The 25,418-nt window shown below is 33.6% G+C and overlaps 1 protein-coding gene across 2 annotated transcripts in view; it reads left to right on the top strand.

The window, feature by feature from the left end:
- LOC109851379 (probable sulfate transporter 4.2) overlaps nt 1–25,418 on the top strand; it is a 25,872-nt gene extending 454 nt beyond the window's left edge. The window contains exons 2-18 of one of the 2 annotated variants that reach the window (XM_020421462.1): nt 2,906–2,954; nt 3,047–3,248; nt 3,600–3,768; nt 5,059–5,124; nt 5,232–5,339; nt 5,907–6,014; nt 6,099–6,164; nt 7,712–7,772; nt 7,872–7,999; nt 9,151–9,192; nt 10,182–10,298; nt 11,677–11,728; nt 11,940–12,078; nt 12,163–12,251; nt 24,247–24,323; nt 24,703–24,995; nt 25,152–25,418. In XM_020421462.1, the coding sequence (XP_020277051.1) occupies nt 2,906–2,954; nt 3,047–3,248; nt 3,600–3,768; nt 5,059–5,124; nt 5,232–5,339; nt 5,907–6,014; nt 6,099–6,164; nt 7,712–7,772; nt 7,872–7,999; nt 9,151–9,192; nt 10,182–10,298; nt 11,677–11,728; nt 11,940–12,078; nt 12,163–12,251; nt 24,247–24,323; nt 24,703–24,972 (1,743 nt within the window). In that variant the 3' untranslated portion in view covers nt 24,973–24,995; nt 25,152–25,418. Of the gene's footprint in view, nt 1–2,905; nt 2,968–3,046; nt 3,249–3,599; nt 3,769–5,058; nt 5,125–5,231; nt 5,340–5,906; nt 6,015–6,098; nt 6,165–7,711; nt 7,773–7,871; nt 8,000–9,150; nt 9,193–10,181; nt 10,299–11,676; nt 11,729–11,939; nt 12,079–12,162; nt 12,252–24,246; nt 24,324–24,702; nt 24,996–25,151 lie in introns of those variants that run through there. The other variant, XM_020421463.1, reaches the window with a different exon arrangement.

The following is a 25,418-nucleotide window of genomic DNA, read 5'->3' as shown; positions in this document are numbered from 1 at the left end:
ATAATAAAACTTGAAAGTTAAGGGGGTTTTCTAATAATTATTCAAAGTTAAGCCGGGGCTTTATGATATTTAGCCATTTTATTGATCACAGTTTATTGAGAATTGAGCTACAAAGGTTGCTATATGCTCTTAGAAGAAATGTGTAGGCTCACTACTGAGTGATATCATTTAGTTAGAGATTAGATGGAAGAACTAATTTATTCATTTATAACAAAATTAGTGTGTTCTCATTTAATTACATATTGTTGAGGTTTTCGAAGTGGAAGTGCTTGATCTTTTATTGGATTTTTATTGGAATGATTTTATAGTTAGATGGAATTTGTGCTATGCTGCAAAGAGTTAGGTGGGGTGCTTGGAGTTTTTTATTCAGTTGAAGATTTGGCAGGACTAAGGTTTTAAATATAGGATGTCGGGTTCATATCGGACTGTTGAAATCCATGTTGGATAGCGAAAATCAGGGATATATCGGGGGACATAGACTAAATATCGGATTGCCATATCTGGTGGTGCACATGTGACATATGTATAATATCATGTCCTAAATGTAATCTAAGCATTCCTAAATTCAATATAAGCATACTTTATAAATTCTAGAGGCGGCGCCGGCGATGGGTGGATTCTGACGTCGCAATGAGGTAGTGCCGGGGCTCTTCTTCTTTATCTGCTCGGGGTCCTTCGGATGAGTCACCGACCACATTCTTCTCTTTATCCCAACGACGGGATACCCTGCTGCCCTCGGGTTCGGTTGGGGATCGGATTTCGGGGAGCAACAGGAGAAGGACAACGGGGGTTCGAGATGGAGATGGGGGAAGGATGTCGTCGTTCACGAAAGGAGTGATCGGCTATGATGCATGGATACGGATACGGGACACAGATATGACACGGACACGGATACGGGATATAGTAAAATCCAAAAAAAAAAGGATACGAGGATACAACAAGGATTTTTTTTAAAAATTATTATTATATATAGAAAAAAGAAGAAAATTAACTTTGTACACATATTAGTCCCCCTACATGTTTAATATTTAATCCCTTAAATGCAAAGCATTTGAAAAATCAAGTTTAAAGAAACAGGCGTAAACAAAGTCTCAGAACTCAAATCCATGGCTTAACATTTTTCGCTTAAAAAAATGTTCAGTTTGATGTTAACTTAGGGATTGAAATAACAATTTCATTGAGGGACCAATTTCAAAACATCAAAGATTCAAGGGACCAATACAAAAAACCCTCGAAAAAAAATTCTGTGCCGTTGGCGGGATGGAGGAAAAAGAGCGAGCAAGCGGTCTGCGGGAAACCCACGCAGACTTGTTGCTGAAGTGGCACCCGAGGCAATCAGATATTTTTCAGTTAGGAAAATATCTAGGCCTTTTTCCCTCTCTTCATTCTCTCTCTACTTTCTCTCTCATCGATGACGGAGAATGAAGCAGAAGCAGAGAGATCGCCGGCGGCAGAGGCCTCGTCACGTGATCGGCACGCAATGAGGCTGGAGAGCTTCCTCCCGCGCAAATTGCGGGTGCTCCTTGTCGAGGGCGACGACTCGACCCGCCAGATCGACTCGGAGAGAGAAAGAGAGAGAGAAGACGAAAAGACTGCGAAAGAGAGACGAAGAGATCAAGAGGGACTCAGAGAGAGAAGAAGAAGAAAACTCACCTTGACGAGGACAAGGCGATTCCGATTCTCTGACCCAATAGCGACGAGGACGAGATCGAGAGAGGTACGCAGCAGCGATTTTGCCCTCGGTTTTTCTCTCTCTATGGCTTTATACTACTGAGAAACGAGTCTAAGGTTAGACGAGTTTGGGTTTTCAGCACTAAACCCAAACCCGTTTTATCTTTTCCCAGTGGATTGGGATGTTGGATTTGTGGGAGGGCCCGCTGAAGGACGATGAATCCACATCGTGTCCAACTCTATGTTGACCGTGTCCGGCCAACTTTGACCGTTGACCTGTGTCGGACACGGATTGACCGTGTCTGACATGTGTCGTGCACGAATCCGTGTCCGATTCGAGTTGGACACGGATTCGTAGTCTCTTTTGGCGAATCCGTGCTTCATAGGTGATCGGTTCCTAAATCTGCTGTAGCCCTAATTTTTCTCTTTTCTTTTTATCGGGTTTATAAGAAATCCTTAAACATGAGAACGGGTTAAACGAGCTTGGATTTTTATCACTAAACCTAAACCTGATAACAAAAAACAGATCTAAAAAATAGGGTCATATTGGCCGATTTTTCAAGGCTGAAAAATCAGATGATATGCCCGATATGACCCCGATATTTCCGATTTGGCCCTGAAAACCGACATACGAGTTGAAAACGCCCATGTCGTGTCGCTCAAGTCCTCAAACCGACATGTCGGCCGATATGTCGGACATGTCGGACGACATTTAAAACCTTGTTTTATTGTAATTTTTGTTGTGTGATGACAGTTTCGTGAGAATTAAGATCTAAGGTTTTCTACATTATCTCAGGAGGAAGCAGTAGTGTTCAGGCTTACTTACTAGAGCTATCTGTCGAAATTTGACAATAGTTTGCTATAGGAAAAAAAGAGGTATAAGCCCCTAACATTTTATTAAAAAGTTGCAAAACATTTCCGATAGAAAAAAAAAACTATCTATGAAAATATGTGTGGCCTAATCTCTAAAGAAAGAAAAATGGAAAAATGAAGTCAACACTCTAGGTGTTCCATATGCAGCAGTAAAGATTGCCCTACATCATTAGTTTGTATAGATCATTTTTTGCCTAAGCCAAATCCTCGCCTTCCAGCTATCTTGTAATTAGAACTTAATCCATTAGTCCAGCTATCTTGTTCTTGTAGATGAAGTTTCTTCTCTTTCAGTATACTCTTTTTTTTCCCAGTGTATTGTAATGAGTCTTAAGCGTAGCCTTATCCTTCTTGGTTTATGTAGGCAATGTCATATGCAAAGTTAGCGGGGCTTCATCCAATATATGGACTCTGTGGGTACTACTGGTACTTAGTCTTTCTTAGGAATTTTATCAGGTAGACTCTGGACTAAAAGCTCACTTTTATTTCTGATGGTCTCAAACAGATTCTGGCTTTGTTCCGATATTTGTATATGCTATATTTGGCTCATCGCGTCAGATTGCTATTGGTCCAGTGGCATTGGTCTCTCTTCTAGTTTCTAATGTCCTAAGTAAGATCGTTCATTCTTCTGACAAGATATATACCGAGCTTGCCATATTATTGGCACTAATGGTTGGTATACTTGAGTGTCTCATGGGATTATTCAGGTAATTACTCTTCTTTTTTAAGATAAATTTCTTTCTCATATCAAGTTAAATAATTATCTTACATTGGGGAGCTTGAGTAGCTGCTGGTGCTGTAGTAAGCTCTTTCATGTACGCTGACTTTACCAGAATATGTTATAACTGTTTTTAGTTTTCAGTACATGCTCATGACTGCTTTAAACTGTTTTCCCAAAGAAGAATTGAAGTGGCATCATGTCTCCATTGCTGATATCAGTTGTTTATTTTGAAGCTGATGCTATTAATACATCAATATATTTTAACTTTTTTTTGAGAATTATAAATACGTGTCTTATTTTTCTTTTACATGATTTAAACGCCCCTGAATTTTTACAGGCTTGGTTGGCTTATTCGCTTCATTAGTCATTCTGTAATTTCTGGTTTCACTACTTCTTCATCCTTGGTGATTGCATTATCGCAAGCGAAATACTTCTTGGGGTATAATGTAGCAAGAAGCAGTAAAATCATACCACTTATTACAAGCATAATTGATGGAGCTGGTGAAGTATGTTATTTATACCATTTTTAATATTCAACTTCTTTTTCCTCATTTGTACTTTTTTTTCATTTGCACCATTTATTTTTGATGTAATGTGCGGTAACTATGTGACTGTTCTTTGGATAATCATAGTTTGCATATGCAGTTTTATGTTGAATCAAATTCTTAATTGTCATCCATCAGATGAAGAAAAGGCATTACATAGTCAGTTTGACGAACCCATTTGATTTTGCTTGTCATTAGTTAATTGATCAGTGCTAGAGACTAGAGAGGACATGCCATCTTTGTTGACCAAGTTGATGATTGCTAATTATCAGTATTTTCCTTATCTGAGATATGTCAATGCTTCGGAGCAAATAGCCTCAAGGAGCTGTTATGTGCATCCCATGGAAGTCTTGGTGATGTGGTACTCCGGTCATATTCTACTAAGTTCAGCTGACAATTTTTTGTATTACCCCTACATTAATAGCTGTCATCAGGTTAGATGAACCTCAACAACTTAATGGAGAAATTGGATTTATCTAGACATCCCTACAGATATGGGATAAAGGCTTTGTCATTGTTTGCATATAGCCTTGTATTTTTAAAGCTTTGACAACCTTTTCAGTCTTAATAGCTAGCAGAAATAAGTCTAACGTCCTTTTAATACATTTTTGTTTGTTCAGAATCTTCTGGAGTCCTTCATATAGAAAATTTTGTGTTCATGTAATGCATGGCTAGCCATTGGTTTGATGAAAATCTGGGCAGAATGGTGTAGGTCACTTTTAAAAGTTTAATACTATAACTTCCTCCAACAAATCTTCTTTAAATTTCTATTTCATAAAGTGGACAAAGTGGTCGACCTCAATGCGCAAGCTTGCTTAATGCTTAGTGGTAAGATATTGGATTAGTATTGCCTTTTATAGCGTAGTTGTAGACTCAGTATATGTTAAATTGATGCTCCTGGTTGGAATCGCCCAACCGATTCTCTTTTTAGCATAAGGATAGGTTAGATCTTGTCGAATAGGCTTTTAGATTTTTTATATTTGTCAAACCGATATCTTTATTCTCTTTGGTTTAGAAATTTTCTATTACTAGCTGCTAATTACATGGTTATTTATATTCAAAGCATTATTTATATTTCATCATATTTTAAGTTGTTTTTATACTTTCCTCAAAGTTAGTGTTGGTTCCTTGACCTTCTTTCTATTTCATGCTGTTTTGTTCGGTTTTATAGCTTATATACCAAAAAGTTTTTCTGTTTCCTGAAGATACCATCCATTTTCACTAATTGTATGTGGCAGTATCATTTTGTAGTTCTCATGGCCGCCTTTCGTGATGGGTTCAGTTATGCTTGCTATCCTCCTTTTGATGAAGCACCTGGTAGTAAATTTTGGTCACCTACTACAGTTTGATTGAACTTTACATCCCGAAGCATACTATTCAACAGAAGAACCTACTTCACCTATTACTGTTTTCAAATGTTTCAGGGAAAATCAAGGAGTAGTTTACGATGGCTTAGAGCTGCAGGCCCCCTTACTGCAGTCGTATTGGGTACAACCTTTGTGAAAATATTCCGTCCTTCCTCAATTTCAGTGGTAAGTCCTCTTAAATTTTAACTACTGACATATGAGAATATGTTCTGAATCTCATAATCATGTATATGTTAGCAACAATTTAATCATGGTGTCTTCTAACTTAAGATATCCCTCGTTCCTAAGATTGGAAGACGTGAAAGCATCAGAAACACGCTTCATACCTTACAAGGAAAACTGAACTGATTGAGTGGCGTGATTATTCTATTCTACTGTAGATATGTCCCGTTAAAGATTTTCAGATAACCTCTTCATTCAAATAAGGGTGACGGGCTTGTGACTGTGTATATCAAGCAAACTTTGTTAATTGTGATACTGCTAAATATACTGGAAACAAAAACCATTGGTTAACATAAGGTGCTGTTTTTTTATTTATACAAGTCATTCTGACCTTCAGACTGAAACTACTTAATGTTAGACACAGTAAAGTGTCTCGAGGCTTCAAATTTGATGTTGTCTTTTATATTTTTCCATGTGTTATTTTCTTTAGGAATGATTATTATTTATTATTACTTGTAACTCTCATTCTGAGGTTCAGAGAATTGACATGAATAGCTCAACTGTGCTTAGGTTGGTGAAATACCTCAGGGTCTCCCAAAGTTTTCCCTTCCCAGAGAATTTGGGCATGCAAAATCTCTAATTTCAACTGCAGTTCTCATAACCGGTGTAGCAATTTTGGTATGAGCTGTTTTTATGTCCTTTTCTCATTTAACCTCAATTTTGATATTGGATACCCATTAAATCCTCTTCTTTTCCTCCTAGGAATCCGTTGGAATTGCTAAAGCTTTGGCTGCAAAGAATGGGTATGAACTGGATTCAAATCAAGAGGTAATCCATAATAAAGCTCTATATCAAAGTTTCTTTTCTGAACTAAGTAAATTGTGTTTGATCTCATGACGTTATTTTGAGCCAAACTTTCATATTAATCAAACTTTACTTGATTTTCTTATTCACAATGCTTGATCATGACTTATCCAAGCACTTTCTCATAAAAAATGGGTCGGTTATGGAGCATGACTCTACGGTGAGAATGTAAACAGAGGAGATGAGCTGGATAACTGTCATGCCAAGGTTGTCTTTAGCAATACTGGTTGTTTGGTTGCGTACATACACAATACATAGTAGTGCGTAATAAAAACATCTTGGTGAGCACCTTAATAATTGGTGTATGTATAAATAGGTGTAAAACATTATTGTGAAAAAAGTAAAAAAAAAGTTTGTGAGAGAGTACATATACTACTTTCATGAAATAAAACAAATAAATTAAGTTAAATAATTTCATGAAGTAACATTAAATTATCTCTTAGTTGGTTGATTTATTCAACTTACTCTGTATCATCAAGAGTTTCTTGAAAGTGCCAATGATGTTGCCGCTGACGCGTTGGTGTTGGTGGTTTTGTTGACTGAGAAATTAATATTAGAGACATTGGAGAGTTTAAATTTTGAGAATGGGATGGATAAATTTTCTGGAGTTTTTGACGGGTGGAAATGGTTTTCGAGATCATGGCAAAGGCTTTATGACTGTAAAGGAGTCAGTGGGTAACTGGATTGAGTTTTGTTCAGATAGTGGGCAGTGTTATTTTTCTAACTTTGCCTCTTCATAAGCTGTAATGGTTGCAACTTATTGAGGATATTTGTTAGGATTTTTGAAATTGTGACACACCGGGGTTGAACATCAAATAATTGGACCCAAAGCCTGGCTTCTCTAATCTCTAATCTCTAATAATAGTAATATAGCAGCTAATGATGGCTGCACTTACCTGTTAGATGTCCATCATTAGCAATACATTGAAACTAATCGTAATCTAGCAATATGTATCATTTAAATGGCCTTTGTAATTAGTCAAATTAGCTATACATAGATGTTGCGGATATATCCTTGTTTAGCTCTTGTGTACATTACAATTAGGAGAATTGTCTAGGCCAAGAATGTATAGCTAAGGGGAAGAATATATTATGTAGATATGAGGGGACAACATATGAGTTGTTGTCCTAACTTATCTGGGAGTCTGCCTTACAAATTATATTGTGGATGTTTAACTGAGAACTGAGATATTTGTGAATACTGTACATTATACTTGGTGAGGTGCAATTTTGTTTACATGATCCAATAATATGGTTGTCAAAGCGATCTTACTGGGACGAAACTCACAAGTTTGTAGCTTACTTGAATAATTTCATTTCTATTCCAAGAATAGCTAAATAATACATCTACTTTTTTCTACTCCTGAAACCCTTTCCACGGGTGACTAGCTCTGTCTTGTAATATAGTGTATTTTGGGGCCTTGTTGAAGACAAGCTTAACAATACATAACTAGTGCTCATTTTTGTTCCATGCACCAAATTAGAGAATCTCATTATCATTAGTTTTGCAGCTATTTGGTCTTGGCGTAGCAAACATCTGTGGCTCATTCTTCTCTTCGTATCCTACAACAGGTATAAATGTTGACCACATGTGAGAACTGAAGTCCATCCAAAGTGCTATTTGATTCTCTAATGATTGTTTTTTTTTTCATTACAATATTGGGGATGCAGGCTCCTTTTCCCGGTCAGCGGTAAATCATGAGAGTGGCGCTAGAACTGGATTATCTGGAATTACAATGGGAATTATAATGATGTGTGCTCTTTTATTTTTGACACCATTATTTTCTGATATACCTCAGGTAGGGCTTTTCCATTTTGTTATTTTTTTTTTTGCATTTACTCTTAAGACAACTTTTATCAGCATGATATTATTGTAAACTCGGTTAACTATTTGTTTATAACTTCATATTTGCAGTTATTTCCGTGAAATGTGCTCTATGAAAATCTTGGCAAAGCTTAAGGATAGAATCTCTGCTCAAAGTTAGCATTGAACTTAGGCGTTTATTGCTCCTTTAAGGAATAAATGCAAAAAATGTATGTCAGTCATGATAACTTTGGCATGTATCTGGATATACAACCAAGAATCAAGAGGTTACTATCCTTAAGATTAAATATTCTTTGGATCAGTGACAAATCAAACTAATTGGTAAATTCGTTTAAACATAGTGATCTCATACTTGCATTAAAGGTTCAAACTACGCTTAATTTTCAACTGAGTTAAAGCAAGCTCTTAGATATCAAGCTCAGTCCGTGGACCTGGCTCACCAAACTCACTTTCTATGTCCTACCAGAATGTATATTATTTGGTTTTCCAAAATAAATGGATAATGCGCGTTTTGATGAGAGAGCACCATTTTGGCAGATGGTAACACAGCCTGCATAAGTTACCTAGTGCATGTACAATCATGGAAATTACTAATTCTTGTATGGAAAATTTAGAATTTTACTACCTCTTTTACTACCTCTGGCATAAAACAATCATTTAACTAAAAGCTAGAAGTATCCTCTAGCACTAAGTTTCTCAACTCGCAATAGGTTGGATAGTTGTACTATGACCAGCTGAATGTTGTTCATGACAAATACCTACTTTCAACTTCATCAAATTTTGTCAGCAGCCTTCATCTTTATTGAAGTTTGCAGGGGTCCACATTTCATACTTTTGAACAAATATCCATCTTCTGCATTTCATCAGCAGTAGCTCATGCACAGTTCCTGCCTCTCTGTAGTAGGTTTCATGTTAATTTCTCTTTATCTACAAAATTTGTGCCTTCTCTATGGGAACACCAGGGATGAATACCAGCACCCATTCCAAGTTGATGAGATAATACTTCTAATTTTATTTATGTCTCTGTTTTGATTAAATATAAAAAGTTCTACTACTTCTTTTCTTACTTCCCCTACAAAATGGGAATATGTCTTCTTACTAGAGGTTTATTTACTCAAATTTCAGTGTTCGCTTGCTGCCATTGTGATATCTGCTGTGATGGGCCTGGTAAGAATTGTTTTAGTGCCTTTTATTACAATTTTGGTTTATATATTTTTTAAACTCTTGCAGTTCAATCGTTTATTGAAAAATCTATGCTAACATAATTCCTCCTCACCACCTAGGTGACCTACTTTCCATGATGTTGGTGAATTAGTTTAAGGAAATTTAAACTATGTAACAAAAGGATTTGTGCGAGAACTCATATTTAATTCTCTAAAGGTCAACTTTACATAACATATTGGTGACAAATACATTATGTTCATACTTTTGTCTACTATGCTTCCCAGTTAAATTAAGTTGACACCAACGGAAACCCATCAAATGCTTTTTGCAACACATCAAATTCTTTTTTCATCATCCTGACTGTAACCATGTCTTGGTGCCTTGTTACAATTTTGATTCTATATAGTTTTTTAAGCCCCTGTAGTTTGATCGTTTATAATATATTATGTCAATATATACCTCTTCACCACACATGTGACCTATTTTCCAGGATGTCGGTAGAGTAATTTTAGGAAATCACAAAGAATTTATGCAAGAGAGAATTTATGCAAGAGATCATGTTTAGTCCTCTAAACTCCAACTGTATATTGTAAACTGATAAGAATATACAATATGTTCATATACTTGGTCAACTGCACATCCAGTTATATTAAGTTGCTACCAACTGAAACCCATCAAGTGCTTTTGCAACACTCCCCAAGTTTCTTTTTCCATCATCCGGACCATAATTATGTCTTTTTTGAAGTAACCTACAACAAACTTTTTTACTTTCTGTTTTGATTGAAAATAGGATATCGCGCACACAAATTCTGATCATCATCCAAACATAGATACACATGGATGCTCATGTAGTTATTTAATTTATTTTGGGAATTTGGTTCTCTTAGGACCATCATGGGTTTAGCATATATGTCAAGCAAAGATTTGATTCTGGGTATCAATATCTAACTACTAACAGGTGATGGCTTTTGTTGCCATTTTTGTTCTTTTAGGTGGATTATGAAGAAGCTTTGTTCCTGTGGCGTGTGGATAAGAAAGATTTCCTTCTTTGGACCATCACAAGCATTACAACATTAATTTTTGGTATTGAGATTGGTGTTCTTGTTGGGGTAAGATTTCTGACTTGTTTCTATTTCTGATCATATATTATTTTCCTTTATCAAAAGTTCGCTTTGATTCAGATGTTACCTCTTACTTGATTATTTATTTATTAAGTGAATCCACTGTTCTTGGATATTTTCATTGATGCCATATATTTTCTTTTTCATGTTATGATTGCGTGCCTTATGGACATTCCATTGTGATTGATAGCTCCAATTTGTATGGACTGTCATAATCACAGATATACTGTAGACTTTCTTATACTGGGAAGAAATGCTTATATTTTATTTAACTTAGATTGTGATAGAAGGCTAGGCAGTTCTCAACATTTCTATCATATACAGGTAGGTTTAATTTTAAGAAATTTCTGTAAATCTCTCTTTCTCTGTAAATGCTCATTACAAAAGAGAGGGATTTTACTTTTCTTTGCAGTAGTACCTGTCAGCAAAAGAACTTCACCCAAAAGTTTAAGTGGATCACTTGCAGCAATTTAAATCAAGCAAACGTAATGCTTAACACTCTTCCCATGGGCCTTTGGAAAACAAATTTAATATTAAAAACCCACTTTCAAGCACTCTTTTTGGGTCACAGATTAAGCAAGCTTATTACCTAACACTTGCCTTTGGGCAACTGGAAAAGCGCTTTAGCAGGAACCTGACTCATTTGGAAAGGTAAAATAAATGCGGGTAATTGAATATCTTTAGTGATAGGATAATAAATGATTTTCATATAAGACAAGATGTTTAAACTAATACTGGCACCTAACAGTGCATATCACAAAGTTAGCTCTATATTTTACAAAATTATATGATAAAGGTGTACAAATTTAACCACACTGTAAAAAGAACGACGCAAAATTTGACAAGGAATAAAAAATATTTAACTATTCAATTGCTGAATTAGTTGAGACGCTACTTCGACGGTTAATTTATAAAATATAATGTTTTAGAGCCAGATAGAGGAAGCAAAACAGTTGCTTTAGCTGGATGTGAAGATCAAGATCTTTTTGAGATGTTATCTTAAAAAATAATTTGGCTAAAAAGAATAGACAAATCTATGTTGATATATATAACAAAAGCAGCTTATTGACAAGCTTAGTTGAATACTGACAGTGTTAGTGCTTAGCCAGAAATTTTCTCCACCATATTTTTAATAAAGAAAAAGGCATACGGTATATAGATACTAGAATACATTTCTAAGCTTTGACTTGGCAGTGCATTTTGTTCATGTCCTTAATGGTTCAGTCTATATTGCAGCTTCTAATTTTATACGAAACAAATGTTCTTAATAAGCTAATTATTTGAGTCAATAATGGTATACCCTGTCTTTGAAAGATTATGATCTGGATTTATATATAACCTGTCTTAACAATCTTTTCTCTTGTAGGTTGGTTTCTCCCTTGCATTTGTCATCCATGAGTCAGCAAATCCTCACATAGGTAAGCTTGTTTCTATAAACGGAACTCAACTGTTAGTGTGTCAAAATAATTGTTCAACTGCGAGCGTCTTAATTATCAGTCAACTGGCTAATATATTTGATTTACTGTCTTGAAGCATCAGTTTGGTGTAGTAAACGATGTATCTGTGCAGAAGTCAGTTAAAACTTGTTGCTTCTGCTGTCAGTGGCTAACCGAGTGATATTTATTTCAGCTGTATTGGGACGTCTTCCAGGAACAACTGTTTACAGAAACACACTACAATATCCTGAAGCATTAACATACAATGGCATAGTTGTTGTTCGCGTTGATGCACCCATTTATTTTGCTAACATCAGTTACATCAAGGATAGGTAAGATCAATATAAGCCTTTAAATTTTTCCCCCTTTCATGCGTGTTGCTGAAAGTTGACACTGGTATACTAATCTGTTGTCAGGTTACGAGAATATGAACTAAATATTTCAAGAACTGCAAAGCGAGGACCAGATGTAGAAAGGATTCACTTTGTGATCATTGAGATGTCCCGTAAGTCTCCCTCCCCCCATCCCCACCTCAAAGACATGTCCGTAGTGCATACTGGAGGAGATAAAGGGATCTTGTGGGACTATATATATATATATATATATATATATAATATATATATAAGACTATATATATATATATATATATATAAGGTATATGAACTTGATGATCGGAATTAGTGGATAAGGATAATGATGTTAGCAAAATGTCTTTTTAAGCCACATCTTATATTGCCTAGAGATTGGCCTTATATTGATATAAAAAGGTGTTTTATATTAATAAACTATGCTCGGCTAGAACTTTGTGTGGCACATCAACTTAATTGATAGGATGTCTGCCTCCTCCTCTCTACTAATATATATCATATATATATATATATATATATATATATATATATTATAGAGAGAGAGAGAGAGAAATGGGTTATGTTTGTGTAGACCAAGCCAAAAGTTATGCTTGGTAGTGAGGTGGCCATATCCTCTTCACTCATTCAAATGCGTTGTATATCCTCATTGCACTCCTCAACCATGTAAATGGTAGTCCCCCATTTGAATGGAGTAGAGAGGAGATTGTGTTTACCTTCACTACCAAGCACAAAATTATTTTTGTGCTTGATACCAAGGCATACCGATATTTCTCATATATATATAGTATATTATATATATATATATACTATATATATATATGTTTTTATCTAGGTGACACCTAGCATTCCCACCTAAGGACGCGCGTGCTAAAAATCATATCATTCCCTTAATTTTATTTTTTACATCCGCTCGTTAAACCTGATCTACACGGTTCTTAAACTCACACACCAATTTTGGGGTAAACCCGTCGTGTTTTGATCCTTCATCCACTCACCGTAATTTTAACGGTTTCGAATGAATAGAACTTCTTGCACGGCTCAACGAAGGGTCAAAACGGTTCACCTCAAAATTGGTGTGTTTGGGTTTAAGAACGTGTAGATCAAGTTCAACAGAGCGGATCGTAAAAAAGAATTAGGGAATGATGTGATTTTAGGCCGCGTTCTTAGGTGGTAATCTAATGTGTCACCTTAGGAAAACATTTCCGTGTGTTTGGGTTTAAGAACGTATAGATCAAGTTCAACAGAGCGGATCGCAAAAAAGAATTAGGGAATGATGTGATTTTAGGCCGCGTTCTTAGGTGGTAATCTAATGTGTCACCTTAGGTTATGCTTGGTAGTGATGTGTCACATCCCCCTCCACTCATTCAAATATGGGACCACATTCATATGGGTAATGAGTGGATGAGGATGTGACACATCACTATCAAGCACAAAATTTGTGCTTGGTACCAAGCATACCCATTTTTCTCTATATATATATATATATAAATTTATGTTAACTTAAGTGGACGTCCACTAAGTTTTTTAGTCATTGATGATCATTTGATTGAGCTATATTGTGGATGATCCGTTTCGTTGAACTTGATCTGCATATTCTAAAACCTCAACACACCAAATTTAGGGTGAACCCATCGTGGTTTGACCCTTCATCCACTCGTATTAATTTTAACGGTTTCGAATGAATAGAATTTTTTACATGGTTCGACGGAGGGTCAAACCACGACGGGTTCACCCCAAATTTGGTGTGTTAGAGTTTTAGAATATGTAGATCAAGTTCAACGGAACGGATCATCCACAATGTAGCTCAATCAAGTGATCTAATTTGTACACACACGCGCACATATATATATACTACGTTATATACACGTGCAATACACGTGGTTAGATACCATGATTAATTATTTTTGGCTTATTTTCGAACTAAAATTTATACCTCGGTTCCGCTTTAATAGTTTGTGCTTACTTTTGTCTCTAACTTTAACATTGCGATTATTTATTTTCTTTGATGTTTGTTTAAATGGGTTATACCTAATTTAAATTTTCATGTTGATATTTGAATTGATAGAAAACAAATATAATCTAAAGCTAATTTGAATTTTCATATTATTTGGACTGACATTAAAACAAAACTTTACTTAGGAAAATACAGTGTTGCAAAAGTAAAAAATATTAAAATAATGTTATACAATGAAAGTGAATATTTAAAACCAATAAGACAAGATGATTAATTAGAAGTATGTTAAAGCGATACAAAAGAGAATATAAAAGTTGTTCCTAATCATTAATAGACTTCATAGAAATTATAAACTAAATATTAATGCTATCTAGTATACTTTTATATGATAAAAACATCCACATAAGCATATAAAAGTACTAAAAGAAGTTTATGAAACTCCCTTCTAAAGATTCCTAATTTCACTCAAAACAATTAAACTATTTTATAAAACATTTAGAAAATATTGTTTTTTATTCCTTCTATTTTATTTTTTTTATTGAGCTAAGATCAATCCTTCTTCACCTTTAATATTTTCCTGGACAATTCTAGAATAGTGTCTTCATCATTTACATCGATTATGACATCAGGCTGGAGTTGTATTTTTTACACTGTTATCTTTTCTAGACTCGTTATTCTTTTATCTTCTCGTTTAACTTCACAAAGAAGTCGAAAGTATTTCTGATGTTCAACACAAATTTCTTGAAATACAGACTTTGATTTTTTTTCCTATTTCAATGAGAATAAATTTTAATTTCATATATATAAAATTAGTTGTGTTCCTAATTTTTTTTTTGATGTAAGTGTTCCTAATTTATTACTTAAATAAGATTAGGAGTTACCTCTTTTTCCTCTACAATGAATTCTTCTGATGTGCATCATCCAATAAGAGTTTTTACTATGTCAGTAATGTTATCTTTACTTTATCCCTGTCATTTTTTACAAAGATCTGAACTAAATACATGTATTTTTTATTACCAATTTGTTGTAGATTATAGTATTAATATTTGATTTCTTTAATATTTGAAGAAAAAAGTATGAAATTTATGAACACTAACTAATTTTTTCATATCTTCCATGGAGAATTCTTCTTTGATTGAGATAAAGTTGTTAAATTATTCTTTAATGGAGCTGAGTCGGTGCTTTTTTGATTTATTTGTCACTTTCTCATTTGCAATGAAAATAGCTTGATTCTTTTGAATGATATCTCTAAACATTCTGATAGTTTCTCCATATGTAATTCCTTGCATTATTTTACCCTATAAATATTATTAACATCAAAGATTAATGTTTCTAAATTATAATCAATTGATGCTAGACTATTATATTATAGGCTTTTATAATTTTTATGGATTTAAACATCTATCAATTAATGTTACTATTGTATTTTTGCTGCTCCAACTTATTCGTACAATTACATGCAGTTACTTTGATTTATATAGTGACAACAATTTTAAAGCTATTATATTTTTTAAAATTTTTATTTCTTAACTGAATATTTTTAATCAATTCTTGCTTTTGTTTACCAGCATCAACTTAGACTACTTTTAGATACTGAAAAGGAATAGCAAACCCTATATATACACATTTCTTTGCCAAGTTTTAAAATTTAAGCCATTTTTTCATGGTTTTGAACTTTAAGGGTGTGATTTGTAATTTCTAAAACTTTAAGAGTGTTTTAAAAATTTTATTTGTAAGTTTAACAGTTGTAACTTCTATATTTGATGTGTCGATGGTAATTTTCAAATGTTAAAATATTCTTACAACTCTGAAAATTTAAGGGTTCTTTTTGTAATTATTAAAAATGTAGATTAATTTTTGAAAAACTCAAATATCAGTGGTCTGTTAATAATTTCTAGATTTAATGTGTACTTGTTATAAATTTTAAATTTTTTGAGTTTTTTACAATTTTTAAGTTTTGAAGAAATGTTTTGTTGCAATTTTTGTAACTTTAAGGTTAATTTTGGTAAATTTTAAATTTTTAGGTACATTAAGGTAATCTCTTGAATTCATCTTTTATTGTTTGCAAATTTTAAAATTTTAGAATTTTATGGTTTATTATAATTTGAACTTTTGAGGGTGTTTTTATAATTTTTGAGACATTGAGGGTGTCAATTGAAAATTTTAAATTTTTCAGAGGTTGCTGTTAATTTTTTAATTTTATGTTTTTTGTTCTAAGTTTGAAATGTTAAAAAATTTTAGGTGCATCATGGTAATCCCTAGAATTCATTTATGTTGTTTGAAAGTTTTAAAATTTTAGAACTTTAGGATGCTTATTCGTAATTTAAACATTTGAGGATGTTTCGAGACATTCAAATGTTAACTGCAAATTTTAAATTCTTCATATACTGCTATTAGTTTCTTGATTAATGTTTGTTGTTTTAACTTTTAAAACGTCAGGATGTTTTTTATAATTTTAAACTTTTCAAGGTATTTTGTGTAATTTTAAAACTTTTTAGTTTTTTTACAATACATAATGTATTATAGTATATTAGCTACCATAAAGCTATTTTATATATTTTATTAATATTATTTTTTAAATTGTTGAGCTATAGGTAGATCACATAGGATTAGGATATTATATAATTATAATTAGGATAGATTAAGATATAACTGAAATATTCAAAATAGTGAAGGGTAATATTGACCATGAAAAGATTTTTTTCAAACTCGTGCTTTTAAAGGGAGTTCAATCTTACATTAAAAGAACTACAATATGAACTTGGTAAAGAAACGTAAACAATAATGTTTTAATTTCAAGCTCTTTCTAACACAAGCTTAATTTACTCTTCCACATCACTTGTTGGTATATAAACAATTCATCCAACGTTATAATTCAAACTCAAATTGTTAAAAAAGGTTCACAACGAAAAAGAAGTTAGATATTATATGTCTCAACAATTTAAGTATAAAGAACAAAGAAGTTTAGATATATATGTAACTATAAAGTATAGATATATAATATATGAATCTTTTGTACCTGTAATTTTTGCTATATTTGTATATGTGACTACAAACACGATATCCAAATGTTGAAATGTGAAAGATGTAAACACAAAAAATAACATTTTAACCAATAAATAAATTAGTCCCATAAAAGATAAATGGTTGTTTTATGTTTACTGCTTGAAGTTTCAATCCGTGAATAATGGAAATGTCCATGAGAACTGTGAGCACATCTCTTTAAGAAAAAATAAACTGTAATTAAGAAAAGTCAAGAAAAAAATAGGAACCTTATTATTTAAACATGTACCTGCGGTTTGTAATTGATCTTCAACTTGTGTTTCCGTTCTTCTGGAAGGAAGAGAGCAAATTATGTATCTAAAAAATTTATAAAAGAGAGAAAAATTAAAAAATATTAATGAAATAAAGAGAAATTGGAGTTAGATCTTGAAATGGGAAATTGCCAGGGGATGCAACTGATGTTCGATGTCCATTAGTCTCTAAATTTACACTAACATATGATTTAGAATATATACTTTTTTATATATAGAAATGAAAGTTTCTTAATATATTCAAGAGAAAGCTTTGTGTCATTAGAATATATACTTTTTTATATATAGAAATGAAAGTTTCTTAATATATTCAAGAGAAAGCTTTGTGTCATAGCATGCACTTGTATAATATATTCTGAAATGAAAGTTTCTTAATATATTCAAGAGAAAGCTTTGTGTCATAGCATGCACTTGTATAATATATTCTATGCAAAAAATATATTTAATAAATAATAATTGTAAAATTGGTGAGTAAGAAATTAATTGACCTTCAAATATTTAAACTCTTGTAGTTCTTAATATGCATCACGTGCAACGCACGCGTGGCATACTAGTACTATTCTAAAAGTGTGAAGGATGTTAATTTTTTTTCTGAAAATACCCTTCTATTTGTATTTGTATATATTTTATTATAAAAATGCTTTTATTTGTTATGGGAATCCATGTAATTTGTGTCAATTGATGACGTACATATATATTAAATATTTAATGATTAAAACACATGTATATATGTGTTAAATACATAAATATGTTGATAAGCCAAAAATGTGGGTCGAAGTTATTTGTGAAGTTATTTAAAGAAAGATTAAAAGATATTCATAAAAAAACAAAATCAAAATTATAATTTTTTTAAAAATAAGGGTTTTGAAATATCGAACTCATGCCCTATGTTATACCATTTTTACCACCAATATAAAAATTTGTTTTGTGATGTTTCGAAATAAATTAAAAGGGGGAAAATAATAGTCATAGTAATGTGAAAAGTCATACAACTTTTCATTAACCCACTATTTCTCTCTCATAACTTAGGCTATCAATAAACCATTAACTAACCAGCCACATTATTCTCTCCAATAATAAGCATTATTAACTATTAGTTACCTCTCCACTAAACCCTCCATCCATCCAAATTTTCTCCAACATACCTTCTCTCTCTTCTCTATAAACATCTCATTAAAAAAAGGAGTGCATGGACCTACTTCAAACCACAAGCTCCTCCACACATTTTGCCTATGTCAATCAAAGATGGATACTGAGGAGAAATTCCGGCCAATATTGCTCAACCGGTTGCCGAGTGAAAAGGAATACCTTTCTCAGGCCCTAGCAAAGGAATCAATGGAGTGAATATTTAGATTATTACATATATTCTTCAATTTGATATTATTTTTTCCCTTAATTAGGATGTTCAGCTAGATTTATAATAGTATTAGATATGCATTGTAATTAACTCAAAAAGTATGTGTACATAGTACATAGTATAATTTGGTAATCATTCTCGATATGTGTTTTAATATTTGTTGTTCTTTTTGAAGGTTCAGTTGAGTCATAGACTTAAGATGTAACTTTGTCAAAGATATATGAATAAAAATCCAGTTAATGTGAATTGTGATGCTATGTATTTATAGTTTTCTTTATTCTTTTTTTCTTTCTTTTTGATGAAATAATAACTCTATTGAATCTGGATCATTCTTATTAGCGAAGCAACATTTTGGCATCGTTCCATAATCATTATCTTGTATTTTGACATACGATAACTATAATAATGGTTATATAAGGCCGTCATTATTAAGAAGGAAGCTAGATAATATATTGACAAGTCTAAAGTTTTCTTTGATCATTTTGTCAGGATTTTAATGGAATGCTAGCTCTCAGGAGAACTTAATTTGGTCTCTCAATTTGTCTAAATGGTGAAGTATGAGATAGAAACGCAAAAACACTGCCTTGACAGGCTAATTATGTGTGGAAGCCATCACATGTTTTGTTTAATCAAAGTCTCACTTAAACATTTTTCGTGTCTTTACATTAATAACATGATAATTGTCTTTAGAATTTTACACAAACTACTGTTGATTATTTCATTAGTTAAAAATTATCGTATATGAAGTTTCTGACTCAATTTCCCACATAGTAACACAATGATATATTTTCCATCAATGGTGATGAGATAGAACTTCGTATTCTAAGTACAAGAGGTAAAGCCTGGGCAACACAGGGTAAGAAAATGACTACCTAAGACTAGCCATAAGATTTACCTCCTTCACTCTGGTGCATATTCAGTTAGAAAGAACCTTATTCACTTGTAAGGCCTTTCTCGAATGATATAAAACTAAGAAAACCCATGACAATATACTTCTTCTCAAAATTTTCAGACAACATAAATGAGTATCCAAACATATATAATAAATGCTAGCATCAATTAAAATGGCTACTTATGAGTAATTGATAAAAACTAAACAAAACTATCATGTTCATACCATTCGCGATGCAGATTGTGCCAAGTGCATGTCTAGTGAAGTTTGGAGCTCGAGCAATAAACTCGAAAGAATAATAAGCCTTTCCATCAACTTCACGCTGGTTAAACAATAGAACAAGAAGTTATCATTAAAGAAAATTTCAATCCCAAATAATTAAGACCGAATGACACTATAAACTGGAACCGACATGTACATTCATAATGTACACTTTGTAGGTTAAATGGCTATCTATAAGATAATTTAGTGACTGAAAGCTGACTGAAACATTATTGAAACTTTTAAGCGGTTAAATGGCTATCTATAAGATAATTTAGTGACTGAAAGCTGACTGAAACATTATTGAAACTTTTAAGCATTCATACGAAGGCATGCTGGCCATGGTCGTGACTGAAAGCTGACTGAAACATTATTGAAACTTTTAAGCATTCATACGAAGGCATGCTGGCCATGGTCAATGCATTGTATTCTGATGGTATAATATGTTGGTTTTAAAAATTTGCTCTCCAACTTTTAAGGAAGAATAAAATCCTTCATATGGCGAATAAAAACTGATGATTCTTCTTCTTTATAGGAGAACTGGTTGAAACAAGTCCTAGATATGCAAGCACACTGTGACGGAGGACTGAAGTATTTCAGCACAAATCGTTGTGTGTTACTACCAGATGAATTCAGGTTCGTTGATTTCTATGGAATAAACTGTAACTTAATGTCTTCAGTGAAATGGTTGTGTTCCTTGCATTTTCTGTCTATTTTGCAATTTGCAAATATTTATGTTTTTTATACTGCCAAGTGGACTCTCTAACCAAACTATTCTCAAATTTTCTGTGGCTTGAAGAAAACAGAGGCTGCAGAGAAGGAAAAAATCAATCAGAGCAGCTGCACCGCAACTTCATACCGACGAAGGAAAATGTGCCATGTTTCTGAGCTCAATCATAACCCTTCATATTTTTGGATGAAGAAATTCAAAAAGCAAGAGCAAATTAATCTCCGCCAGAAATTCATCAAGCCAATATCTGCACAGAGTTCACAAAATTACTAAAGAATTTTGTAATTCATACTTCTATATGAGATTAGATACAAAATTCGTTAGTAATTTTGTGAACTCTGTGCAGATATTGTCTTGATGAATTTCTGGCGGAGATTAATTTGCTCGTGCTTTTTGAATTTCTTCATCCAAAAGTATGAAGGGTTATAATTGAGCTCAGAAAAATGGCACATTTTCCTTCGTCAGTATGAAGTTGCTTGTAGAGTAGATAGAAGCGGCAGCTGTTCTGATTGATTTTTTCCTTCTCTGTCGTTGTTTTCTTCAAGCCACTGAAAATTTGAGAATAGTTTGGTTAGAGAGTCCACTTGGCAGTATAAAAAACATAAATATTTACAAATTACAAAAATGATAGAAAATGCAAGGAACACCACCATTTCACTGAAGACATTAAGTTGCAGTTTATTCCATAGAAATCAACGAACCTGAATTCATCTGGTAGTAACACACAACGATTTGTGCTGAAATACTTTAGTCCTCCGTCACAGTGTGCTTGCGTATCTTGGACTTGTTTCAACCAGGTCTCCTATAAAGAAGAAGAGTCATCAGTTTTTATTCGCCATATGAAGGATTTTATTCTTCCTTAAAAGTTGCTGAGCAAATTTTTAAAGCCAACATATTATACCATCAGAATGCAACGCATTAACCATGGCCAGCATGCCTTCGTATGAATGCTTAAAAGTTTCAATAATGTTTCAGTCAGCTTTCAGTCACTAAATTATCTTATAGATAGCCATTTAACCCACAAAGTGTACATTATGAATGTACATGCCAGTTCCAGTTTATGGTGTCATTCGGTCTTAATTATTTGGGATTAAAATCTTCTTTAATGGAACTTCTTGTTCTATTGTTTAACCACCGTGAAGTTGATGGAAAGGCTTATTACTCTTTCGAGTTTATTGCTCGGGCTCCAAACTTCACTAGACATGCGCTTGGCACAGTCTGCATCGCGAATGGTATGAACATGATAGTTTTGTTTAGTTTTTACCAATTACTCATAAGTAGCCATTTTAATTGATGCTAGCATTTATTATATATGTTTGGATACTCATTTATGTTGTCTGAAAATTTTGAGAAGAAGTATATTGTCCTGGGTTTTCTTAGTTTTATATCATTCGAGAAAGGCCTTACAAGTGAATGAGGTTCTTTCTAACTGAATATGTACCAGAGTGAAGGAGGTAAATCTTATGGCTACTAGTCTTAGGTAGTCATTTTCTTACCCTGTGTTGCCCAGGCTTTACCTTTTGCACTTAGAATACGAAGTTTTATCTCATCACCATTGATGGAAAATATATCATTGTGTTACTATGTGGAAAATTGAGTCAGAAACTTCATATACGATAAATTTTAACTAATGAAATAACCAACGGTAGTTTGTGTAAAAGTCTAAAGACAATTATCATGTTATTAATGTAAAGACACGAAAAATGTTTAAGTGAGACTTTGATTAAACAAAACATGTGATGGCTTTCACACATAATTAGCCTGTCAAGGCAGCGTTTTTGCGTTTCTATCGCATACTTCACCATTTAGACAAATTGAGAGACCAAATTAAGTTCTCCTGAGAGCTAGCATTCCATTAAAATCCTGACAAAATGATCAAAGAAAACTTTAGACTTGTCAATATATTATCTAGCTTCCTTCTTAATAATGACGGCCTTATATAACCATTATTATAGTCATTGTATGTCAAAATACAAGATAATGATTATGGAACGATGCCAAAATGTTGCTTCGCTAATGAGAATGATCCAGATTCAATATAGAGTTATTATTTCATCAAAAAGAAAGAATAAAGAAAACTATAAATACATAGCATCACAATTCACATTAACTGGATTTTTATTCATATATCTTTAACAAAGTTACATCTTAAGTCTACGACTCAAACTGAACCTTCAAAAAGAACAACAAATATTAAAACACATATCGAGAATGATTACCAAATTATTCTATGTACACATACTTTTTGAGTTAATTTCAATGCATATCTAATACTATTATAAATCTAGCTGAACATCCTAATTAAGGGAAAAAAATAATATCAAATTGAAGAATATATGTAATAATCTAAATATTCGCTCCATTGATTCCTTTGTTAGGCCCTGAGAATGGCACTCTTTTTCACTCGGCAACCGGTTGAGCAATATTGGCCGGAATTTCTCCTCAGTATCCATCTTTGATTGACATAGGCCAAATGCGTGGAGGAGCCTGTGGCTTGAAGTAGGTCCATGTACTCTCTTTTTTTTAATGAGATGTTTATAGAGAGGAGAAGGTATGTTGGAGAGAATTTGGATAGATGGAGGGTTTATTGGAGAGGTAACTAATAGTTAACAATGCTTATTATTGGAGAGAATAATGTGGTTGCTTATTATTGGAGAGACTATTATTGATAGTCTAAGTTATGAGAGAGAAATAGTGGGTTAATGAAAAGTTGTATGACTTTTCACATTACTATGACTATTATTTCCCCCCATTTAATTTATTTCGAAACATCATAAAACAATTTTTTTATATTGGTGGTAAAAATAACATAGGGCATGAGTTCAATATTTCAAAACCCTTGATTTTAAAAAAAATATATAATTTTGATTTTTTTATGAATATCTTTTAATATTTCTTTAAATAACTTCAACCCACCTTTTTGGCTTATCAAGATTAGAAACACGTCTAGTTAGTTTTTAAATGAATTATTTTCAAATCATTATATCTCACACTTTGTGCTATCTATATTATACCTATATCATAGTTCAAAGTAAATAAAGGCCATTAGTTGATGAAGACATCTTATTTGACATGTGATTTCTTGAGCGTCAGTTGAGGAAATATTCGATATTATATAACAAATTATGACAATGTGTGATGTGTTGTCACCTCTTGCAAATGAACTCAAGAGATAAGAATGTTGAGGTTCACCTGTTCTGACGTGACAATAAGTATGGCTATCATGTGTAATCTATCCTTTTGTACGTCATTTCTAAAATGTGTCAATAACGTGTGGCTCATTTCACTCTTAGTATTCGCTTCCAGTGACAATGACTATAATGTGCCATTCTTTAAGAAGTTCATCGAACTATATTAGAACTACAAAAACCTTAGTCTCACACGTGCAATTGTGCTTATAATCAAGTATTTTTGATGTATGTACACAACAACACGTGCATACGATAAGTGGTATCTGGCACCGATATGTAGTTTCGAAGTTTATGCTCGTAATTTTTGTTATCCTCAAACTTGTGTGTACAAATTCACCCAGTTGTACCCCTAGGGAAAACGTATCCAACTCAATTTTTTTCTTTTTTTCGTTTATAGCTAAAAAAAGTAATAACATAGTAACTTTACCTGCAGCTGTGACATATATAGACTCCAGTGCCATTCAAGCTCTCAAGGACTTACATCAGGAGTACCGATCACGAGGGATCCAGGTCTAATTTTCCTTAACCACGGACAGTTAAAAAAAAACCCTTTAGAGGGCCTTCTATATAGAATACTGTACAGGAAGGAGAGGGCGACACTATGAAACCTGATGCACATATCAGTAATATCTATCAGTGTAGTCACTATTGTCAATTGGTACATTATGACTGTAACAATAGTGATTGCACTGGTATTGCTCTCTCCTTCCTCCCTATATGACATTCTATAAGGGAACCTCTACAATGAGGTGGGGTTTGGGGGGGGGGGGGGGGCGCCCCCCCCCACCCCAACCGCCCAAAAAAAAAAAGACTTCCCAACTCAATGTGCTCTTCGTCTTTTGGTTATGCCGCATCAAAATCTGACAGGTGCTTTGGATTTTTTTTACAGATTGCAATTGCTAACCCTAACAGTGAAGTTCACCTCAGCCTCTCCAAGTCCGGCCTCATCGACCTAATCGGTAAGCAATGGTGCTTTGTGAGAGTGCACGATGCTGTACAAGTATGCCTTCAAAGTGTGCAGAACCCAAATCGTGCACCCGCAAAAACCGAAGAAAAGCCACCCAGTAGGCACCGGAGCTTGCTCCAGAATCTATGGAAACATGATGCTGAAGACTTTGACCCTAATCTAGAGCCGCTCTTACCCCAGAAAGAAGTCTAAAGTCAATATTCGTTGTACTACTGTTGTACACCTATGTAGCACGGACACGGATCCGACACGGCCATCCGACACGCCGACACGAGGCAAATCCTAAAAAATACATAGGATACGTGTGTTCGACACGTGTGTCTGACACGGACACGACACGGCTTCATGTTATGCGTGTCCGTGCTTCATAGTTGTACACTAATATATGGAGTCACTGTATTTCCTCACATACCACGATGTATAGTGTTGTATTTGTGATTGTAAATGGGGAGAAGACGGACAACCGGAACTGAAAATCCTCGATTCATATTATTGTCGTATCTTGAAGCCTGGCTTGCTATTTGAAGCGCAAGTGCTTGGCTAACATTCTTTTGTATTATCAGTGAGTGGCGTAGAGCATACTCTTCGCCCCCCACCCAAAAAAAAAATATAGACAATTTAAAAGTTTGTCTTTGTGA

The sequence above is a fragment of the Asparagus officinalis genome, chromosome 8 (assembly GCF_001876935.1).
Source record: "Asparagus officinalis chromosome 8, Aspof.V1, whole genome shotgun sequence".
In the NCBI taxonomy this organism is placed as follows: Eukaryota; Viridiplantae; Streptophyta; class Magnoliopsida; order Asparagales; family Asparagaceae; genus Asparagus; species Asparagus officinalis.
This window is presented reverse-complemented; position numbering and strand designations above follow the sequence as displayed.